Source organism: Hyla sarda, chromosome 12 (genome assembly GCF_029499605.1).
Source record: "Hyla sarda isolate aHylSar1 chromosome 12, aHylSar1.hap1, whole genome shotgun sequence".
In the NCBI taxonomy this organism is placed as follows: domain Eukaryota; kingdom Metazoa; phylum Chordata; class Amphibia; order Anura; family Hylidae; genus Hyla; species Hyla sarda.
The window spans coordinates 85,606,269-85,624,662 of record NC_079200.1 but is presented as its reverse complement, the minus strand read 5'-3'; the positions used below and the strand labels follow the sequence as shown (position 1 = coordinate 85,624,662).

Here is an 18,394-nt window from a genome sequence, read left to right as displayed (position 1 = left end):
CTAGACAAGCTCTCGCACACTACATCCAGGCTGGCCGCACAGCTGTGCCAGTCCCCAGCAGCGAGGTCTGTTAATCCCGGAGAAGCCTACAAGCGGTGCGGTGAGTGGTGCACAGCACCAACCTCTTGATACAAACTTGTCTCAAACTTTCTACAATATCGGTGCTCATTTGTTACCAACCTGCTACTAACTATTGAACTATCCACTATCTGCCTAAAACTACTGATACCTTGGATTCAATTAACGGCTTTTCCAACCAACTTACGGGTGGCAGTATTAACTATAAATTATTTTATTGTACTGTTATTCCTATCTACTTATACCTGTTTTTTTTATTGTTATATTTATGCTTACAGTCCACAGCAAGGGCCCTGCTTGGACTTATACATTATTAAATATTTTAATATTAATACATTTGAACATACTTGTTTAAAACAGCGTCTCTGTCTTTTGAAATTTTGATAACAAACCCTGGTATCTAGGGTTCTTTGGTACTGATAGCGAAGAGCTTTATTCATCATTCAGTCGTCATTACAAGTCATACAATAAATTACAATCACACAAACCATGACAGTACAATATACAGCACAGGTTCCCTAAGCTATACACTATACCACATGCTACACTCCGCTCCATCACTCGACATTGAAGACATTACAGTCTGTGATCAGGGTGGGGTGGATCACAAGGCCAAACTTCTATGCAAACATTTGGGGAGGTATGGGAAGCAATCCCCTTCTTCATCAACGTCTGAACTGTCCAAGATGGAAGTACTGACAACGGTGAAAAGGGCCGAAATTCTGAAGGGAGGGGGAGTGGGGTTGTGGTTTTCTCTCTCCTCAGCTCACTCAGTACATTGTATCAGTGCAGCTTTCAACTGTGTAAGGAGAATTACTGTGAGATCCAGACAAGATGCAGACAGCTTGCAGCGTCTTCAGGAGAAGCATTTACATTAGGGATGTCCCGATACCATTTTTTTAAGACCGAGTACGAGTACCGATACTTTAATTCTAGTACTCGCCGATACCAAGTACTAATACTTATATTTTAAAGAGAATCTGACACCAGGATGACCCGGTTTCTGGCGCTGTTTACTGTATGATATGTGGGTCCTTGTTGTGTACAATGGAGGCGGCTGCTGTAGTATAAGCCAAGATTTCTCTCTTCTCCATTGGACAGAACAGGGAATTTGTATTGGCGGCGAGAACGATGACTGATGATCACATGGTGAGCAGCGGTAGAAACCGGGTCACCTGCACTATCTACCTATAAATTGAAGTTAGTGCAGGTGACTCTGCTGTAAGATTGCCTTTAATAGTAGGTAGTATCCCCTTCTAAGTAGTATAGATAGTTGAAGGCATTAGACAGCAGCCCACCCTGTAGACAGCAGCACCCCCCCCCCTGCAGACATTTGTATCAGCCCTCCTGTAGCCAGCAGGACCCCCCTTTTAGCCAGCAGGGCCCCCTTTTTAGCCAGCAGGGCCCCCCCCCTTAAAGCCAGCAGGACCCCCCCCTTTAGCCAGCAGGGCCCCCCCCTTTTAGCCAGCAGGACCCCTCCCCTTTTAGCCAGCAGGACCCCCCCCCCCCCTTTAGCCAGCAGGACCCCCCTTTTATCAAGCAGGATCCGACTTTAAGCCAGAAGGACCCCCCCTTGTAACCAGGAGGACCCCACTTGTAGTTGCTTACTTGCCTGTCGCCGCTCCTCTGTCCCGTTCTGCCGCTCCCTTTACTGCTGCTGCTCCGTTCTGCCGTCTGCATCCTGTGGTCTTATGAAGGAGCATGTGACACACACGTCACTCTGCTTCCTCCGTAGCGTTACGCTGGGCGCTGGGGAGGACGTGGAGTGATGTGGGTGTCACATGCTCCTCCATAAGACCACAGGATGCAGACGGCATAACGGAGCAGTAGCAGTAATCGGAACGGCAGAAAAGGGCTTTGGCATGATGCGGATCAGAGAAGCAGCGGAGCACTCCACCAGGTATCGGCTTTGGTATCGGGGACATTAGACGAGTCCCTGATACCATGCAAATACCGGGTATTGGCCCTGATACCGATACGAGTATCGGTATCGGGACATCCCTAATTTACATGCACAGTGACAAGCAATACAAGGTGCTAAACTATTATATAGAGCATGCATGGCTGCATTATAGTTTATATAGACCATGCATTTAGACAGAAACCTGTACAAATGTTAAAATGTTTGTGCAGACCTCATGACAGAGCGGATCATACTGCAGGGGGAAACGCCTACAGCTACTGAGAGGAAATTGGAGATTTTACTAGTCCTAATGACGGAAAGTAAGGAGAGGACAGGAGACGAACATTTGCAATGCACTCTTTCTTTTACTTGATAGCAGCAAACAAATGGTTAATAACAATAAGTTACAGAAAAACTGAACTTGAACAATAGCGCATACAAGCATGCTATAACTGTAAGTGCCAATCAGGTAGCAGCACAGGTAATATAAGGTGTGATATTCCAGTCAACTTCCTCTTTCATTGTTGTTGAGAGGATAAGATGTGAACAATGAGTCCAATATAACCAGTAGATATGGAAATCTAAAGTTCAAAAAATTAGAAATTGTAGACGAGGATTAACTTGAAAGGAGGACGTCTTCATAAATCTGTATCGTAGAAGCATCCAAACTAGGCAGGTAGATGAGGTGATGAGGAGGAAAGTCCACCATGGTATTTCAGCATGTTAAAATAGAGTAAATTTTATACAGTTAAAGGGAAGGGATAATGGGAGGTATAACGTACATCTCCTGTCCTTAATAAAATCCATATTTTCCATCATTAGGACTAGGAAAATCTCCAATTTTATTACAGAACCGGAGACTTCACATTATGCAAGTTTAAAGCTTAAGAAAATAAAAGTGACATATAGAAAAAATTTATTGATAAGAGACATAGAAACATGAGAATCAAGTCTGAAATAGAATGTACGAAAGGTAAATTCGGAAGACCAATTGGCCGCCTTTAGAATGTCAGTAAGGGAAGCACCCGATTGGAAAAGTTTTTAGTGGACATAGCACCTCTGGTGGAATGAGCACCAAATGTCGAAATGTCAATACCAGCTAAGGTCATAGAATGTTTGACCCATCTAGCCAAGGTAGAAGAGTAGACAGGTAAGTATGGTTTACAGTAAGATATGAGAAGTTGGGAAGAAGATGGATGTCTGATAGAAGAAGTTCTATTTTCATAAGATTGTAAACAGTGTACAACAGAGTTTCTGATGATGGGGAAAAGATGGATAACATTTTTTTTAGGAAATATGAGTTTTAGTACTTTTAAAAATAGAGAATTGAACTCCATTAGGAAGATATTGTCTATGATGAATATCTAATGCCTTAACATCAGAAATTCTTTTAATAGAAATCAAACATAGGAGAGAAGTTTTTTTAAAAGAAAATAGTTTTAAGGATAAGGAATCATTATCTTCCCAAGAAGAAAAGAAGTTGAGAAGGATATTGACATCCCAAGTGGAATTAAATCTAGGAATAGGAGGGCGTTTGAATCTAATCCCTTTAAGTAGTTTGCAAACTAAAGGATGTTTGCCAACCGAAAGGGAATCTATAAGAGAATGAGAGAATGAAATGGCGGATCTATACAAATTAATAGTACGATATTCCTTACCTTCATTAAAGGGGTAGTCCAGTGGTGAAAAACTTATCCCCTATCCTAAGGATAGGGGATAAGTTTGAGATCGCGGGGGGTCCGACTGCTGGGGCCCCCCGCGATCTCTCTGTACGGGGCCCCGGCTCTCCGCCGAGATAGCGGGTGTCGACCCCCGCACGAGGTGGCGGCCGACACACCCCCTCAATACATCTCTATGGCAGAGCCGGAGATTGTCGAAAGCAGCGCTTCGGCTCTGCCATAGAGTTGTATTGAGGGGGCGTGTCGGCCGCCACTTGGTGCGGAGGTCGACACGCCCCCTTCCCGCGGGCTGTCGGGGCTACGTACAGGAGATCGCGGGGGGCCCCAGGGGTCGGACCCCCCGCGATCTGCAACTTATCCCCTATCCTTAAGATAGGGGATAAGTTGTAAATCACTGAGTCACCACTGGACTACTCCTTTAAAAGAGAAGGACAACAAATGTAAAATATCTTTTAAAAGGTGCATGAATGGGATCCAGATTCCGTTGTGTGCACCAACGAACCCAAATTCCCCAGGCTGTTCTATAAGCCTTTCTGGTACCTGGAGCCCAGGCTTGAGATAGGATGTCTCTAGTTGATTGAGAAAAGCCAGAGACCTCTCCGGACAACCTGATATCTTCCAAACCAGGAGAGTCAATTGATTGGAAAAAATGAGGGGATGAAGGTTCCCCGAAGGATCCAATAGGAGTTGTTAATGAGTTGGGAGAATTCTCGGGAGATCTATGATCATTCCTAGAATGTGGGGAAACCATGACTGCATGCGCCACCAAGGAGTTATTAGGATTAGAGTGGATTTTTGACAAAGAACTTGAAGGAGGACTCTGGGAATTATGGAGAAAGGAGGGAAAGCATAGAGGAGTTGTCTTGGCCAAAGTTGTCAGAAGGCATCCTGAAAAATTCTGGATCTGGATGCCAACTGAAAAACAAGGGAATTTGTCTGTTCAAGCGGGATGCGAATAGGTCCAAATGAAGAGGACCCAAAAGAAGGTCGATGGGACGAAAAATTAAAGGATCTAGTTTCCAATCGCTGGAATCGATAAGGAAACGTGAGTTCCGATCGGCAACCGTATTGGATAAACCCGGAAGGTATTGGGCTTTCAGAACAATGTGTCTGTGTAGACAAAAGTGCCAAAGTTTCTTGGTGAGATTGGCAAGGATTTTGGATTTGGTACCGCCTAAACGGTTGACCTAAAGAACGACTAAAGAAAGCAGCCTGGATAAATCACGTTTTTTATTTTACCCTGCGGGCCGCCCGGTGCTAGTGCATCATTTACCTGGGAAAGAGTTGGTACCAAGATGTACCAGCGGGGGTGGACAACCTGGGGAGGCAGGTTGATGCTTTGGGCAAATCTCTACTTGGAAACTTTGGGTCCTGGCATTCACGTGAAAGACACTGAAAACACAAGGAATGCTAGGAAAATTTAGCTCTGAAGCCTGTATGTAGGAATGTGAGTTTAGCTCTGGAGTATAATGCAGGCTGTTAAAAGGGTACTCCACTGGCCAGCGTTCAGAACATTCAGTTCCAAAGGCTTTGTGCACGCTTTGGTAGTTGGCCACGCCCCATCGTGACGTCAAATCGCATCTCCTCAATGCAAGTCTATGGGAGGGGGTGGCTACCACGTCCCCTCCCATAGACTTGCAATGAGGGGGCGTGGCCGACCCCAGCGGTGTGCACACAGCGTTTGGAACTATAGGTTTTCGGAACACTGGCCAGTGGAGTACCCCTTTAATACATAGGCCGAATATTGGGCGAATTAGCTGTTTTCCAATAATTGCCACACCATCAGAATAGTGAGTTCAGCTCTGGAGTAGATGGAGTAACTCAGTTAGTACAAGATAAGTATGTAGTTTAAAGGGGTACTCCCATGGAAAACTTTTTTTTTTTTTTTTTTTAAATCAACTGGTGCCAGAAAGTTAAACCGATTTGTAAATTACTTCTATTAAAAAATCTTAATCTTTCCAGTTCTTTTTAGGGTCTGCATACCACAGAGGAAATGGTTTTCTTTTTGGGACACAAAGCTCTCTGCTGACATCGTGACCACAGTGCTCTCTGCTGACATCTCTGTCCATTTTAGGAACTGTCAAAAGCAGCATATGTTTGCTATGGGGATTTTCTCCTACTCTGGACAGTTCTTAAAATGGACAGAGATGTCAGCAGAGCGCACTGTGGTCATTATGTCAGCAGGGAGCACTGTGTTCCAAAAAGAAAAGAATTTCCTCTGTAGTATTTAGCAGCTAATAAGTACTGGAAGGATTAAGATTTTTTAATAGAAGTAATTTACAAATCTGTTTAACTTTTTGGCACCAGTTGATTTAAAAAAAAAAAGTTTTCCACGGGAGTACCCCTTTAATTCTCAATATAAAATGATAAATGGTTTATAGATTCAGCGCTATTGATTTATCATTCTGGTCTCTTTTGTATGTTCCATATATTCTTTACGTATAACATTTTTTTCCAGGCAAAAGAGCTTCTTAATGGAGGGGAATTCTTTTATCTCAAAGGCAGCTCAGGAAATATTCTGGGAGCAGTGAGTATACAAGTTTTCTATACGAAAATGCAGCAAAGAAAAAACTGTTACATAATATTTTATTGCAGTGGGGGCACACTGCACATTCACAATGTACTTCATGCTGTGGATGCACTGTGGAAATCCGCTGCCACGAGCAGACATACAGGGCTACCCAGTCACAGCAGGGGGCTCACTTTAGTGGCTGGCAATGGCGGATCTGTAGCATGAAATACGCTGCAGATGCGCTACGTGTGATTCTTCCTTTAAATGGATTCTCCTAGAATATACAGTGATTGCCTATCTAATGCAAATATGCAACACTGTATCCTTATCAGTGAATTCATTGACAACGGATTGGTCCCAGCCACTCAGCGCTCACTGGGCATGTTTGTGCGATCTGTACACACTCCAGCAATGTCCAACATGAGAGGACAGTACTAAAGCAGATATTGGTATACCATGTGATTTCTCTGTGTACTCTTCTCAGACAGCCAGACATTTCTCCAGCCCGGAGGAAGGCAGCCGAATCAGCTAGGAAAATTTTTAGATCAATCGTTAGTTTTAGGAAGGGTGAAGAGTGCGACAGCGGGCTTCACTTCCTGGCTCTATGGAGCCTGTCTCTTGTAATCAGTTAGATTAGCTGCCGAGCCAGCGAGTAAAGCACCCTGCTGCACACTGCACTCAGTGTATAACTCACTACTGGAGGGAGTCTCTGCACTAAGACCCCAACCAATCTTAAAGGGGTTATCCAGGAATAGAAAAACACAAGTATTTTCTTTCAAAAACCGCTCCCTGTCTGTCTCCAGGTTGGGTGTGGTTCTGCAGCTCAGTTCCATTGAAGTGAATGGAGCCAAGTTGTAAAGCCACACCCAACCTGGAGACAGATGGAGCTATTTGAAAGAAATTAGCTGTGTTTTTCTATATCTAGATAACCCCTTTAACTTTTGACATGTCTGTGCCACAAGATGCTTTAACATGGCTCCTATATTTCTCTGATAAATGGATCAATGGCAGAATCATTTAGCCCATCTCCAGTCTCAGTAGTGCCAGATGGCCGCTGCTGACCCATGTAGGAAAGTAAGATCACATTGGGAGGAATTTAACAAGCAAGTAGGCTTATTACAGCTTTACACAGGGCTCACCATGTGGGCAGGGCTTTACACGGAAGGGTGTGGTCTCCAATACCCACCAAATTTACAATAATTGTCATGAGTTTTAGCTGAAATCTTCTCCAGCTCCTAGCTGAGGCACTTGGGCAGCCATTGATTTGCCAGGTATATTAGGAGGTGTGCGCCTCTTAATAAATTGGGTGAATTTAATGCCAGTAGAATTTTACCTCTGTCTTCCCACTATGATGTCATCTGTCTGCCACAGCTCTGGCTGCTTTCTAATTCCAAAAGAAGCTCTTCTCTTCAGTGGCAGGCCCCTCAGCCAATCATTGACTTCACCGATGCCCGCCTCACCCAATGATGGACTGAACCACCCATCAGTGAAAAGAAGAGCTTATCTCTCTAAGTGGGAAGTATCCGGTATTACAGGGGACAAGATTATGTCACAGTAGGTTCCCTGGGCGACGGAGGTAGGGATCTGTTTAGTTTAGTTTTTTTTTTTTTCATGTCAACCCCAGCAATTTTAGAAAGATGGACATTTGTGCACAATAGAACTTTGTGTTGCTTTAGTGCTACTTGTTGAATGGCTGTGGTAGGGCTGTAAATTACTATCCAAAAGGACCATGTGATCTTTTTTTAAGTAACATCAGACCTTGTGATTCTTCTCCTAGGCCTTAAAGAGCAGCCAAAAAAGCTTTAAACCCATCTATATCTCAGTTGGCCACAAAATAAGCCTTGAGACTGCTGTGAAACTTGTCCACTCTTGCTGCAAGTATCGAGTGCCCGAGCCTACTAGACAGGTAAAAAATAACTATAGGCTGTATGTTTTTTCCCTCCAAACCTAGGAAATGTAACATTTCTGAATCCAATACCAAGAAAGCAATTATTCGGCTGCAAGACTATACTAGGATCGGAACATCGGAAGCAGAAGTACAGGGTAGTTGTCTGTAGACAAATGGGGGTCCTGTGCCGCCCTATTCTTCCTCACTGTAGCTAAATTGGATGTAGCAGTTGGCAGTGCATGCTGATGCTCAATTCAATGAGCATAGGGCTGAAGGAAACAACAAAGAACTGCTGTCTCCTTCAGTCCTATACAATTTTCTACACTTGCTGTAAAAACCTTGCAATATCTGTTACCAACAGCCTCTGACAAGTGAAAAGTTTACTCTTGCTTTAGAAAGAAGGGGAGCTATGTCTCTAATTCAGACAAACCTTCGCCAAGGAAAGATTTCATTCGTAGAAGGGGGGTTACTATTATAGGCATGAAAGAGAATGAACAAAATGCGCTCCCCTAGTGTAGAACCTCCGATAATGTGAAAACAAAGAAAAAAGGTGGGTAATTTACACTCACCAATGTGGGTTGTGCAATGAGTAAGCACAAAGCACTGAAGAGTTCAAACAGTATTTCCTTTTAAGGCTAGGATTCCACTGAGGTTTTTTCTCACCAGCAAAAACGCCAAAATAAAACTTTTTCCTGCATTTTGGCAGTTTTTCTGGCGTTTTTTCTGGTGTGTGGGAACAGCCAATTTTGTACCCTGTGGTAGTTTTTTCACTGCCTTCAGGGTACCACTCTGTGGGTCGGATGCTGAGCATCCATTCCACAGAGTGTAAGGAGGTGAGGAGTGATGTATAGCATCACTACTCCCCTCCCCCCAGCCGTATAGTATAGCCGTATAGTATACAGGGGTGCATAGTGTACCTGTGTATACTATACAGGAGCTGGGAATCCAGTCACTATACTGACAGGACTCCCTGCTCCTATAGCCTCTTTGGGAGGTATACAGTATATACAGCTATCTATAGATAGCTGTATATAGTGTATAAAGAAGCCAAAGTCCACTTACCTCCCTGGCTTCTCTCCCTGCTGATTCTGTGTAGCTCCGCCCCTTAGTGCACAACTCAATAAGGGTTTAAGTGAGCCAGCAATGTGTATACTATGTAGCTGCGAGCACAGCGGAGTCCCAAAATTCACATCACTGATTCATATTTGCCGCTCAGAGCAGTGATTGGCCAGATAGTGCCAGCCAATCACTGCCCTGAGCGGCATATATGAATCAGTGATGTGAATTTCTATTCACATCACTGGCCGGCCGTATAGAACAGAGAGGCAGAGCGCAGCAGAGAGCCGCTCCGCATCTCAGGAATATAAAGGACATTCCCAACAGGTGTCAGGAGTGACACCCGCTATGATCTGTCTATTAGTACAGGTACTACAGCTCCCAAAATGGAACCGTCTGTGCCATGCTTGGAGTAGTAGTACCTAAATAATGTATAAAGAAAAGAAAATTTAAAACAAGTAAAAATCACACACACTTTATAAAACACCTAATTAAAATACATTATTAATAAAAAGTTGTACAAAATGATTTAAAAAAATATTTTATTTTTACAATTACACAGCCCCTTTATATATTTTTAATATTGCCGGCTACATTTTTATGTCCCTGCCCGCTCACATAAATTGGTCCCTGATTGAAAATTATTAAAAATTTCGTAATAAAAATTATAAATTTAGTTCCTTACAATTTTTTCCATCCCTACAGTAACTTTTTTTTTTTTTTTTTTTTTTTTTATGGCAACCTACGAAATTTTATAAAAAAAGATAACTCCATCCCTTTTTTGGATCGCTAAAGTCCAAAAAAGAATAAAAACGCCAAAGTTAAAACCCACATGCCTTTTTTTCTTGGAAATTTTTCACTCCCATGGACTTCTATGGGAGAAAAACGCCAAGACTTTCCTGAAAAAACACCAACGTTTCAACAAGAGGTCGTTTTTCAAAAACTGCCAGGGAGCCCAAAATAGCTGAAAAACGGCCAAAGGATTAAAAAAAAATGCCAAACTGAAAAACGCCAAGTGGATATGGCATTTTGCAGTTCCCTTTTGACTTGCGGCTAACATCTGGCCGCTGCGTTTTTTCACAGAAAAAAATGCTGTGCGGCAGAATGAGCTTTTTTGGGGGGCATTTTTAAATGAAAAACCTCAGTGGAATTCCAGCCTAAGGGTTGCAACTATATCTGTTAAAGCGTGAGAAATGCACAATGCAGAATTATCTGAAAGAAGTTACAATGACTGGATTAAATCAGCGCTACCCGGAGCCACGGAGAACATTCAAAAGAATCCTTTATTCCATTTAAAAGTACAACTTCAGTTTCGGAACCATTATTGAAAGAGCTTTATTATCATTCAGTCATTACAAGTCATACAATAAATTACAATCACACAAAGCATGACAGTACAAAACACAGGAAAGGTTCCCTAAGTTATACATCGTTCAGCATGCAACTCTAACACTCCGCTCAATCCTGTAAGAGAAAAGCACAAGAAATCGACAAAACCAAACAATACAATCTGTGATCGGGGTAGGTGCGTGGGCTATGGGCGGAGCTGTGGGCATGGGTGAGTGGGTGACTGTGGGGGTAGTGAGGGGGCGGATCACAGGGCCAAACTACTGGGCTATAACTTCAGGGGGACACTCCTCCTCTTCATCGACAGCCGGGCTGTCCAAGATGGAATAGTCTTTCAGCAGGAATGAACCTGTGGCAGTGTCGGACAGACATGTTCTCCCTGTTGATCACGAGGTGGTTCCTGGCAAGCCAAGCAGTGTCCTTAAGACAGTTCATAGGGCGCCAGGCCTCCTGAATGGCCTTCACGTCATGGGTCCCAGGGAACAGACCGTAAAGCATCGAATGGTACAATAGGCAGTTCCTGGGTACAGAGTCCCTGAGTTCATGTTCCAGGGCATCCAACAGACCCTGCGCAAAGGAGCACTGCCAAAACACGGGCAACAATGTTTCCTCCACGTAGGGGCACCGGGGGCAGTACTGGGTTCTGCACAGGTTGTGGGCATGCATGAATGACCTAAGAGACAGTCCTCCTTTATGTCCATTGGTTAGCAGTGCTGAAGCCACGTTGGCCCAAACATTCTCTGCCATGGCCGCGGGGAGCCCTAGAATGAGCTCCAACAAGTCCTTAGCTCGAATGAGCTTGTAGATAGTCTTTGGCTTCCACAGGTCGGGTTTCATTCACTCCAGCTCGTGCTGCGGTCAACATCCCCATAGAACCAGGGAGTATTCCAGTTGTAAGGGATGGAGCTGTCCCACTTGTCCCAGCTGAGCCCCCTCCAGAGGGGCAAAAGAAACAAGGGAGAGATGGACCTGCCCGCTCAGCTAGTCTTTTTCACAAGAGCCCGCTGCACGCTGACACATGCAAAGGAAGCCCACAGCAGAGTGGGGATATTGGGAACTCCTTTGCTCCTTGTACATTACAGTCCACTTGACTCTTTCCATTTTGCCCCAGATGAAGCGAAACACTGTCCGGGTGATGGCCTTGCAAACGGTGGCGTGGGGAGGCCAGGCCTGTGTGGTGTACAGTAGCACAGGCAAAACTTTACTCCGCAAGACCAGTGTTTTGCCCTCCATCAAGAGCTTTCTGGAGCTCCACATTCCGATTTTAGAGTTCATTTTTGCCAGTTGGTCTTGCCAAGACTTGAGGGCCGCTCCTTCCTTCCCGAAGCAGACTCCGAGGATTTGGATGAAGTCTGGTTTAACAGTAAAGGGGAAGGGGACGGAAGAAGCCTGGTGCCACTCCATGAAGAGCATAGCCTCTGACTTCCCGTAGTTGACCTTTGCCCCCGAAGCTTTGCCGAAATCCTCGCAGGTCTGGATGTGTGCAGTAATCGAACTCCGATCAGCGCAGAAGATGGTCACGTTGTCCACGTAGAGCGAGTACTTGGCCTTGTAGCAATCTGGCCCCGGTGCGGTGATCCCTCTGATCTCTCCATTCTGCTGGATAAACTCTGCAAAGAGCTCTATAACACAAAAAAAGAAGAGTTGAAAGAGAGCAGCCTTGTCTGACCCCGGATAGAGGTCAGTCTTCCAGCCGTGCTGAAAATATCTAGATACATGACATTAACATAAGAGCAAAACATCTTACCCAGACCCAGCTTGTGCAAAACCCTGCCCATGAAAGCGTGAGAGACACGGTCAAACGCCTTCTCCGGATCCAGACTGACCAGGGTAGAGCAGGTTCGACGGTCCTGGATGTAATGGACCATGTCTCTCACAAGGACACAGCTATCGGCGATCCTGCAGGTCTGGTCCAGATGGACGATCTGCCCGATGACAGATTTCAGCCTGTTGGCCATCACCTTGGCGAGGATCGTGTAGTCCACATTCAGGAGAGAGATGGGATGCCAATTTTTCAGGTCTCTCCACCTTCCAGTTATACGAGATCATGATCATCCCTTCCCTCAATGACTGAGGCATTCTGCCCCCCTCAAGCATCTCCTTGGACACCTCCAACAGGTACAGACAGATCAGGTCCCCCAGCGCTACATTGAGCTCAGCCGGGAGACCATCATTGCCCCGAGTCCTAATGGTCTTAAAGGGGTACTCCGCCCCTAGACATCTTATCCCCTATCCAAAGGATAGGGGATAAGATGTCAGATCGCCGGGGTCCCGCTCCTGCAGCACCCCGCTATCATTACTGCGCAGAGCAAGATCGCTCTGCACGTAATGACGGGCAATGCAGGGGCCGGAGCATCGTTACGTCACGGCTCCGCCCCTCGTGACGTCTCGGCCCGCCCCCGTCAATACAAGCCTATGGGAAGGGGGCGTGGCGGTCATCACGCCCCCTGCCATAGACTTGCATTAAGGGGACGGGCCGTGATGTCATGAGGGGCGGACGCATGACGTCACTTCTCCGGCCCCTGTATCACCCGTCATTACGCACAGAGCGAACTCGCTCTGTGCAGTAATGATGGCAGGGTGCCGCAGCGGCGATCCCCGGGGTCCCCAGCAGTGGGACCGCAGCGATCTAACATCTTATCCCCTATCCTTTGGATAGGGGATAAGATGCCAGGGACGGAGTACCCCTTTAAAGGATTTAGCAACAGAGAGCAACACCCCCACCATCAAGGGATCGTCCATAGCCGTGGCACCTGCGGGATCAACATCATTAGCGACCCACACCAGTTCCTTCTTCAGGTACAACAAAAAACAAACAAAACAAATTCTTATTACTAAAATACCCAGCTCCCAACACTCCCTGTATACATTAGTGAGAGCTGTTAGTGAAATATGGAGAATACCTCTCACAGGACCTCAGTGCAAAAACAGAGTAGGAAATTCTGATTAGAAAATATAATAATAGTTGCACAAGGAAAAGTATCTGACTGATTAGAAAAAAAGAATAATAAATAATCTCATTTTTTAGTATGTTTTTTAGCACAGTTAGCAAAATACTTGACATTAAAAACTTAGCCAGTAGAAAAAGATTTAAAAACCGCATGTTCGTCTATTTTAATCCATTTTCAGCATAAACAATTTATGACATTGCATAGAAACAAACCTAGCCGACCATTATTCTTTTGTGCCATTAGATGAGAAGTGGTGTTATCATCTACGACCTCAGGTAGACAGCTAGGTGCAAGATGGTTTTTAATGTTTTTGCACGGCTATAGGTGATTTTCAGTTTCAGGGGCAACTTTTCACATAAAACAGGATCTCTTATTAATATAGGGCAGTAAGTGGATAAAATATTTTTAATCTTCTTATGAGAACAATGAAAACTCGTAATAAAAATTATCTTTAAAACCATCAATTTTCTATCTGTTTGATTTTTGGGGCACATTGTTTTTCAACTAGAACACATTGTGATGTTTTTTTTGTGATTTCTGATATGCATTTTTTAAAATCTTTTTCGGGTAACCTTTTTGTAAAAAACCTCCAAAACCTTGGATTGAACAGAAAAATCCATATCAAAGGTACAGTTCTTTTGAACACGTTGGTATTGTCCATAAGGGACATTGTATAACAAGCGTGGATAATGTCAGCTTGCAAATTCTAGAAAACTGTATCGGCAGTGGTGAAGTGGATCCACTGAGCCTGTGTGGATGATGGCGTGGGCCGTACCAGGGAGCAGAGTCAAAGGTGCCGCTGGTTTTCACCAGAGCCCGCCACAAAGATGGATGGACTTGTTGCGGCAGGCGGCACCCAGGTCGCAACCCCTTATACGAATCGTCCACACAGGCTGCCGAGGTGAAGCGTGACACAGGAAGGATAAGGCAAACTCGTAGTCAGGGACAAGCAGGAAGGTCAGGACAGGCGGCAGTGGAGGGTGGTCAGGAAACGTAGCAAGGAGGTCTGGTACACAGTAAGGCAGAACACAAGTATGGAACGCTTTCTCTAAGGCTGTGGGGCGCAAAGATCAGGCAGGAGTCAAGAGGAAGTGTGGGGTTAAATAATGTCAGGACCAGACAAACACCAATCAATGGTGTTCTGAAGCTTTAAATCACAGAAAGCCTGCGCATGTGCGCCCTAGGAGGCGTAGATGCATGCGCCGGCGGCCAGGGTCAGCGGGTCTGAGGTTCAGAGACGCGGGGAGGTGAGTGAAGGCCCGGCATTCGCATGCGGGCGCATCCAGCGATGCGAACCGCAGCGGAGCCTGCATGGAAGGACAGAGCAGGAGTGCGCTCCTTTTTAATTTTCCCCTTAAAAAATTTCCAAGTCTAAAAGTACTATAGAGTCCATAGAAAAATTAATAGTAAAAACTAGGCCCCAACATCTGTAGTGGGTAAGATTTTTGAGGGTTTTCTGAGAGATGCTATTCTGGAATATCTTAATGAAAATAACCTTCTAACAGAGCACCAACATGGGTTTATGTGGGATCGGTCCTGTCAGACTAATCTGATCAGCTACTATGAGGAGGTCAGTTATAGATTGGACCGGGGTGAAGCTGTGGATGTTATATATCTGGACTTTTCTAAAGTGCTTGATACTGTGCCACACAAAAGGTTCAGACATAAAATGAGGATGCTGGGACTGGGGGAGGACATATGTAAATGGGTTAGCAACTCGCTCAGTGACAGGAAGGTGAGTATAAGTGGAACTTACTCTGGTTGGTCGACAGTTGCAAATGGGGTACCACAGGGGTAAGTACTGGGTCCACTTCTTTTCAATATGTTTATTAATGACCTTGTAGAGGGATTACATTAAGAATTTCTATATTTGCAGATGACACCAAACTGGGGAGGGTGATTACCACAGAGGATGATAACATAATATTACAGAGGGATCTGGGGAAGCTGAAGGCTTGGGCACAGACATGGCAGATTAAGTTTAATGTGGATAAATGTAAGGTTATGCACTTGGGCCGTAACAAAATGTACAATTATATGCTGAATAATAAGACACTAGGTCAAACTTCTACCGAAAAAGACTTGGGGGTACTGGTGGACAGTAAACTCGGCAATCAGTGCCAGGCAGCGGCTTCCAAGGCTAACAAAGTCATGGGATGTATCAGGAGATGTATAGAAACTCGGGACAAGGACATAGTTTTGCCTCTGTATAAATCACTAGTCAGACCACATATAAAGTATTGTGTCCAATTCTGGTCAGCTGTATATAAAAGGACATGGGTACAGAGGAGGGTGACAAAGATAATTAATGGTATGGGAGGATTACAGGATCAAGACAGGTTATCAAGCTTGGGGTTATTTAGTTTAGAAAAAAGACATCTTAGGGTTGATGTGATTACAATGTACAAATATATGAATGGACAGTACAGAGATCTTTCTAGTGATCTTTTAATATCTAGGCCGGTAACCATGACAAGGCGGCATCCTCTATGTCTAGAGGAAAGAAGGTTTCACATCATCACAGACAGAGATTCGTTACTGTAAGAGCAGTGAGACTATGGAACTCTCTGCCCCAGGATGTTGTGATGTCTGACTCAAACAAGTTCAAGGGGGCCTGGATGTTTTGCTAGAGAGTAATAACATTACAGGTTATCGATACTAGATTTATGTGGATAGAATGTTGATCCAGGGATTTATTCTGATGGCCATATTGGTATCGGGAAGGAATTTTTCCCATTATGGAGCAATTGGCATCAGCCTCAAGGTTTTTTTTTTACTTCCTCTTGATCAACACAGTAGGGTTTAGGTTGTACTCAATGGACTCTTGTCTTTTTTCTACCTTGCAAAAGATGTTACTTGTTTGCCATGGTTTTTATATGAAGAAGTAGAGAAAATTCAATGAGGAAATTCTGCTGTGTGAACCCAGCCTCAGCAGAATCCCGCTGATCTCAATAGGATGGCAGTTCTGTAACAGAACGTCAGACACAGATACAGATACCGCTGAAAGAATGAACATGTACATACTTTTGGTGAAATTCCGCCCAGAAAGCCTATTATAAACGTGACTTTGAATTGCAGGGGTTAATTTTCACAGCAAATTCTGCACAAAATGAACTACGATTTCGGGTTGTGCAGATCCTCTAACTAAATTAAGCAACTAATTTCCTAGCTGTATTTTTGAAGTGTAAATTGCCATTAATGCAAAATTGCATGGAGCTTAAAGGGGTATTACGGGCAAAAACATTTTATCCCCTATCCAAAGGATAGGCCGTCACGCCCCCTCCCATAGACATGAATGGAGGGGGCGTGGCGTGATGTCGCGTCCCCAGTCCCAGAAGCCTGGAGGTTTCCGAAACTGCAGATTCAGCACCCGCATAGAATGCGGGTGTTACAGGGAGATCGCAGGGGGTCTCAGCAGCGGGCCCCCCCCCGTGATTAGACACCTTATCCCCTATCCTTTGGATAGGGGATAGAATATTTTTGCCCGGAATACCCCTTTAAAGTGCTCGATGGCATTTGTCATCTGTCCACTAAAAAATATATTTATATGAGGATAATATACACTTTAATATGTGCATCAGCTCACATTATTGACATCTGTTTTTTATTTCAGGCTGATATACGATCAAGAGAATTCTGTGTTAAAATAACCAATGAGAAGCAGAAGCCTCAGGACTTACATCAAGATTGTAAATCCTGTGAACAGCAGGACGAGAATTAAAAATGCAAGCCTGGTTCTAATGTATATCAGAAATGGGATTTACAGTATTTATTTTCTATATATTTTAACATTTTAAATAAAAATGTATATTCATGATATTTATTTTTGAATAAAGAGGTTACACCAGTCATTGACTTGTCTTTTTTGGTTGTTAGTTGAAAATCATCTTAATACTTCAATCTATTACCAGCTCTCATTGTAAGCATTTATACACTCTCTAACAAAATTCAGAAGCATTTCTAAACTAAGAACCCTAAAGGGGCAATGCTTTGGGCAAACCCTACTTATTAGGGTCTCATACAATAAGCTGACATTAAAGGTGTTGTCCCACCTTGCTCTTTCAGTTTTCCTTCCAGCTCCCACCTGTGGTGGTCAGAAAATCTGGAGCAGTCTAAGAGGGGAAGTAACACAATTTGCAGAACTCCTATTGACTTTAATGGGGGTTGTGCAAACAGCGTAGCCCCGCGAGCTACGCTGTTTACGTAATTCCAGGAGTTACGTAAACTGCGTGGTTCACAAATCTACACCATTTGCGTGACTCTTTATAGTAGCCAATGGAGTAACTTCCCCGTTTTGGCTGCTATGACTCTTCTGACTACCTCCTGCGGCAGCAGATATGCAGTAGCTCGATAGAAAACTGAAAGAGCGAAGTCGGACAACACCTTTATTGTTTCCCTGTTTCTGACTTAGCTCCATAAGATTCAGATGTATTTAGGGAATCATTTACAGATATAAAAATAGGAGAATATAAGTCACCATTTTGTCATTTCAGGCTAAAGCCAGGACAACAGGTATTTTGTGCAGATAAATTCATATCTGGCTCCTAATACCTGGATAAATGATTATTACAGGTATTATTATTATTCTATAGAGCAAGATATCAGAGATACCAAATCTACGAAAGACTGACTCTCAATGAAATTCAAAATCTTAATTTATCTACTGTACATTATGGGAGGGCTATCCTTCTATTGTATTATTTTGTAGATAAATAAAGATTTTGCATTTTATTGTCAATCTTTTGTGGTTTTAGTATATATGGAAGATTGACATGCTGAATTGTAGGATCTGGAAGATATCAGAGAGCCCATGTAATTTACCAGGTTTCTATGCAGTCGTTACAGGAAGTTTCACTATCCTGTTTCCCATTTGCCAGTGTGTCCTTGTTTGTACCCAGGGGTGTTGCTAGGGGGGGCTATAGCCTCGGGTATCAGGCCAAAAGCCAGATTTTTTTAATTTTTTAAAAATAATTATTTCTG

General features: G+C 44.0%; 1 protein-coding gene across 5 annotated transcripts in view; it reads left to right on the top strand.

The window, feature by feature from the left end:
- ENDOV (endonuclease V) overlaps positions 1-17,233 on the top strand; it is a 124,964-nt gene extending 107,731 nt beyond the window's left edge. For 2 of the 5 annotated variants that reach the window (XM_056548188.1, XM_056548191.1), the window contains 3 exons: positions 6,119-6,187; positions 7,950-8,078; positions 17,028-17,233. In XM_056548188.1, coding sequence (XP_056404163.1) covers positions 6,119-6,187; positions 7,950-8,078; positions 17,028-17,135 — 306 coding nt within the window. In that variant the 3' untranslated portion in view covers positions 17,136-17,233. Of the gene's footprint in view, positions 1-6,118; positions 6,188-7,543; positions 7,655-7,949; positions 8,079-13,657; positions 13,698-17,027 lie in introns of those variants that run through there. The other 3 variants (XM_056548190.1, XM_056548189.1, XM_056548193.1) reach the window with 3 other exon arrangements.
- Positions 17,234-18,394: the final 1,161 nt, after the last annotated feature.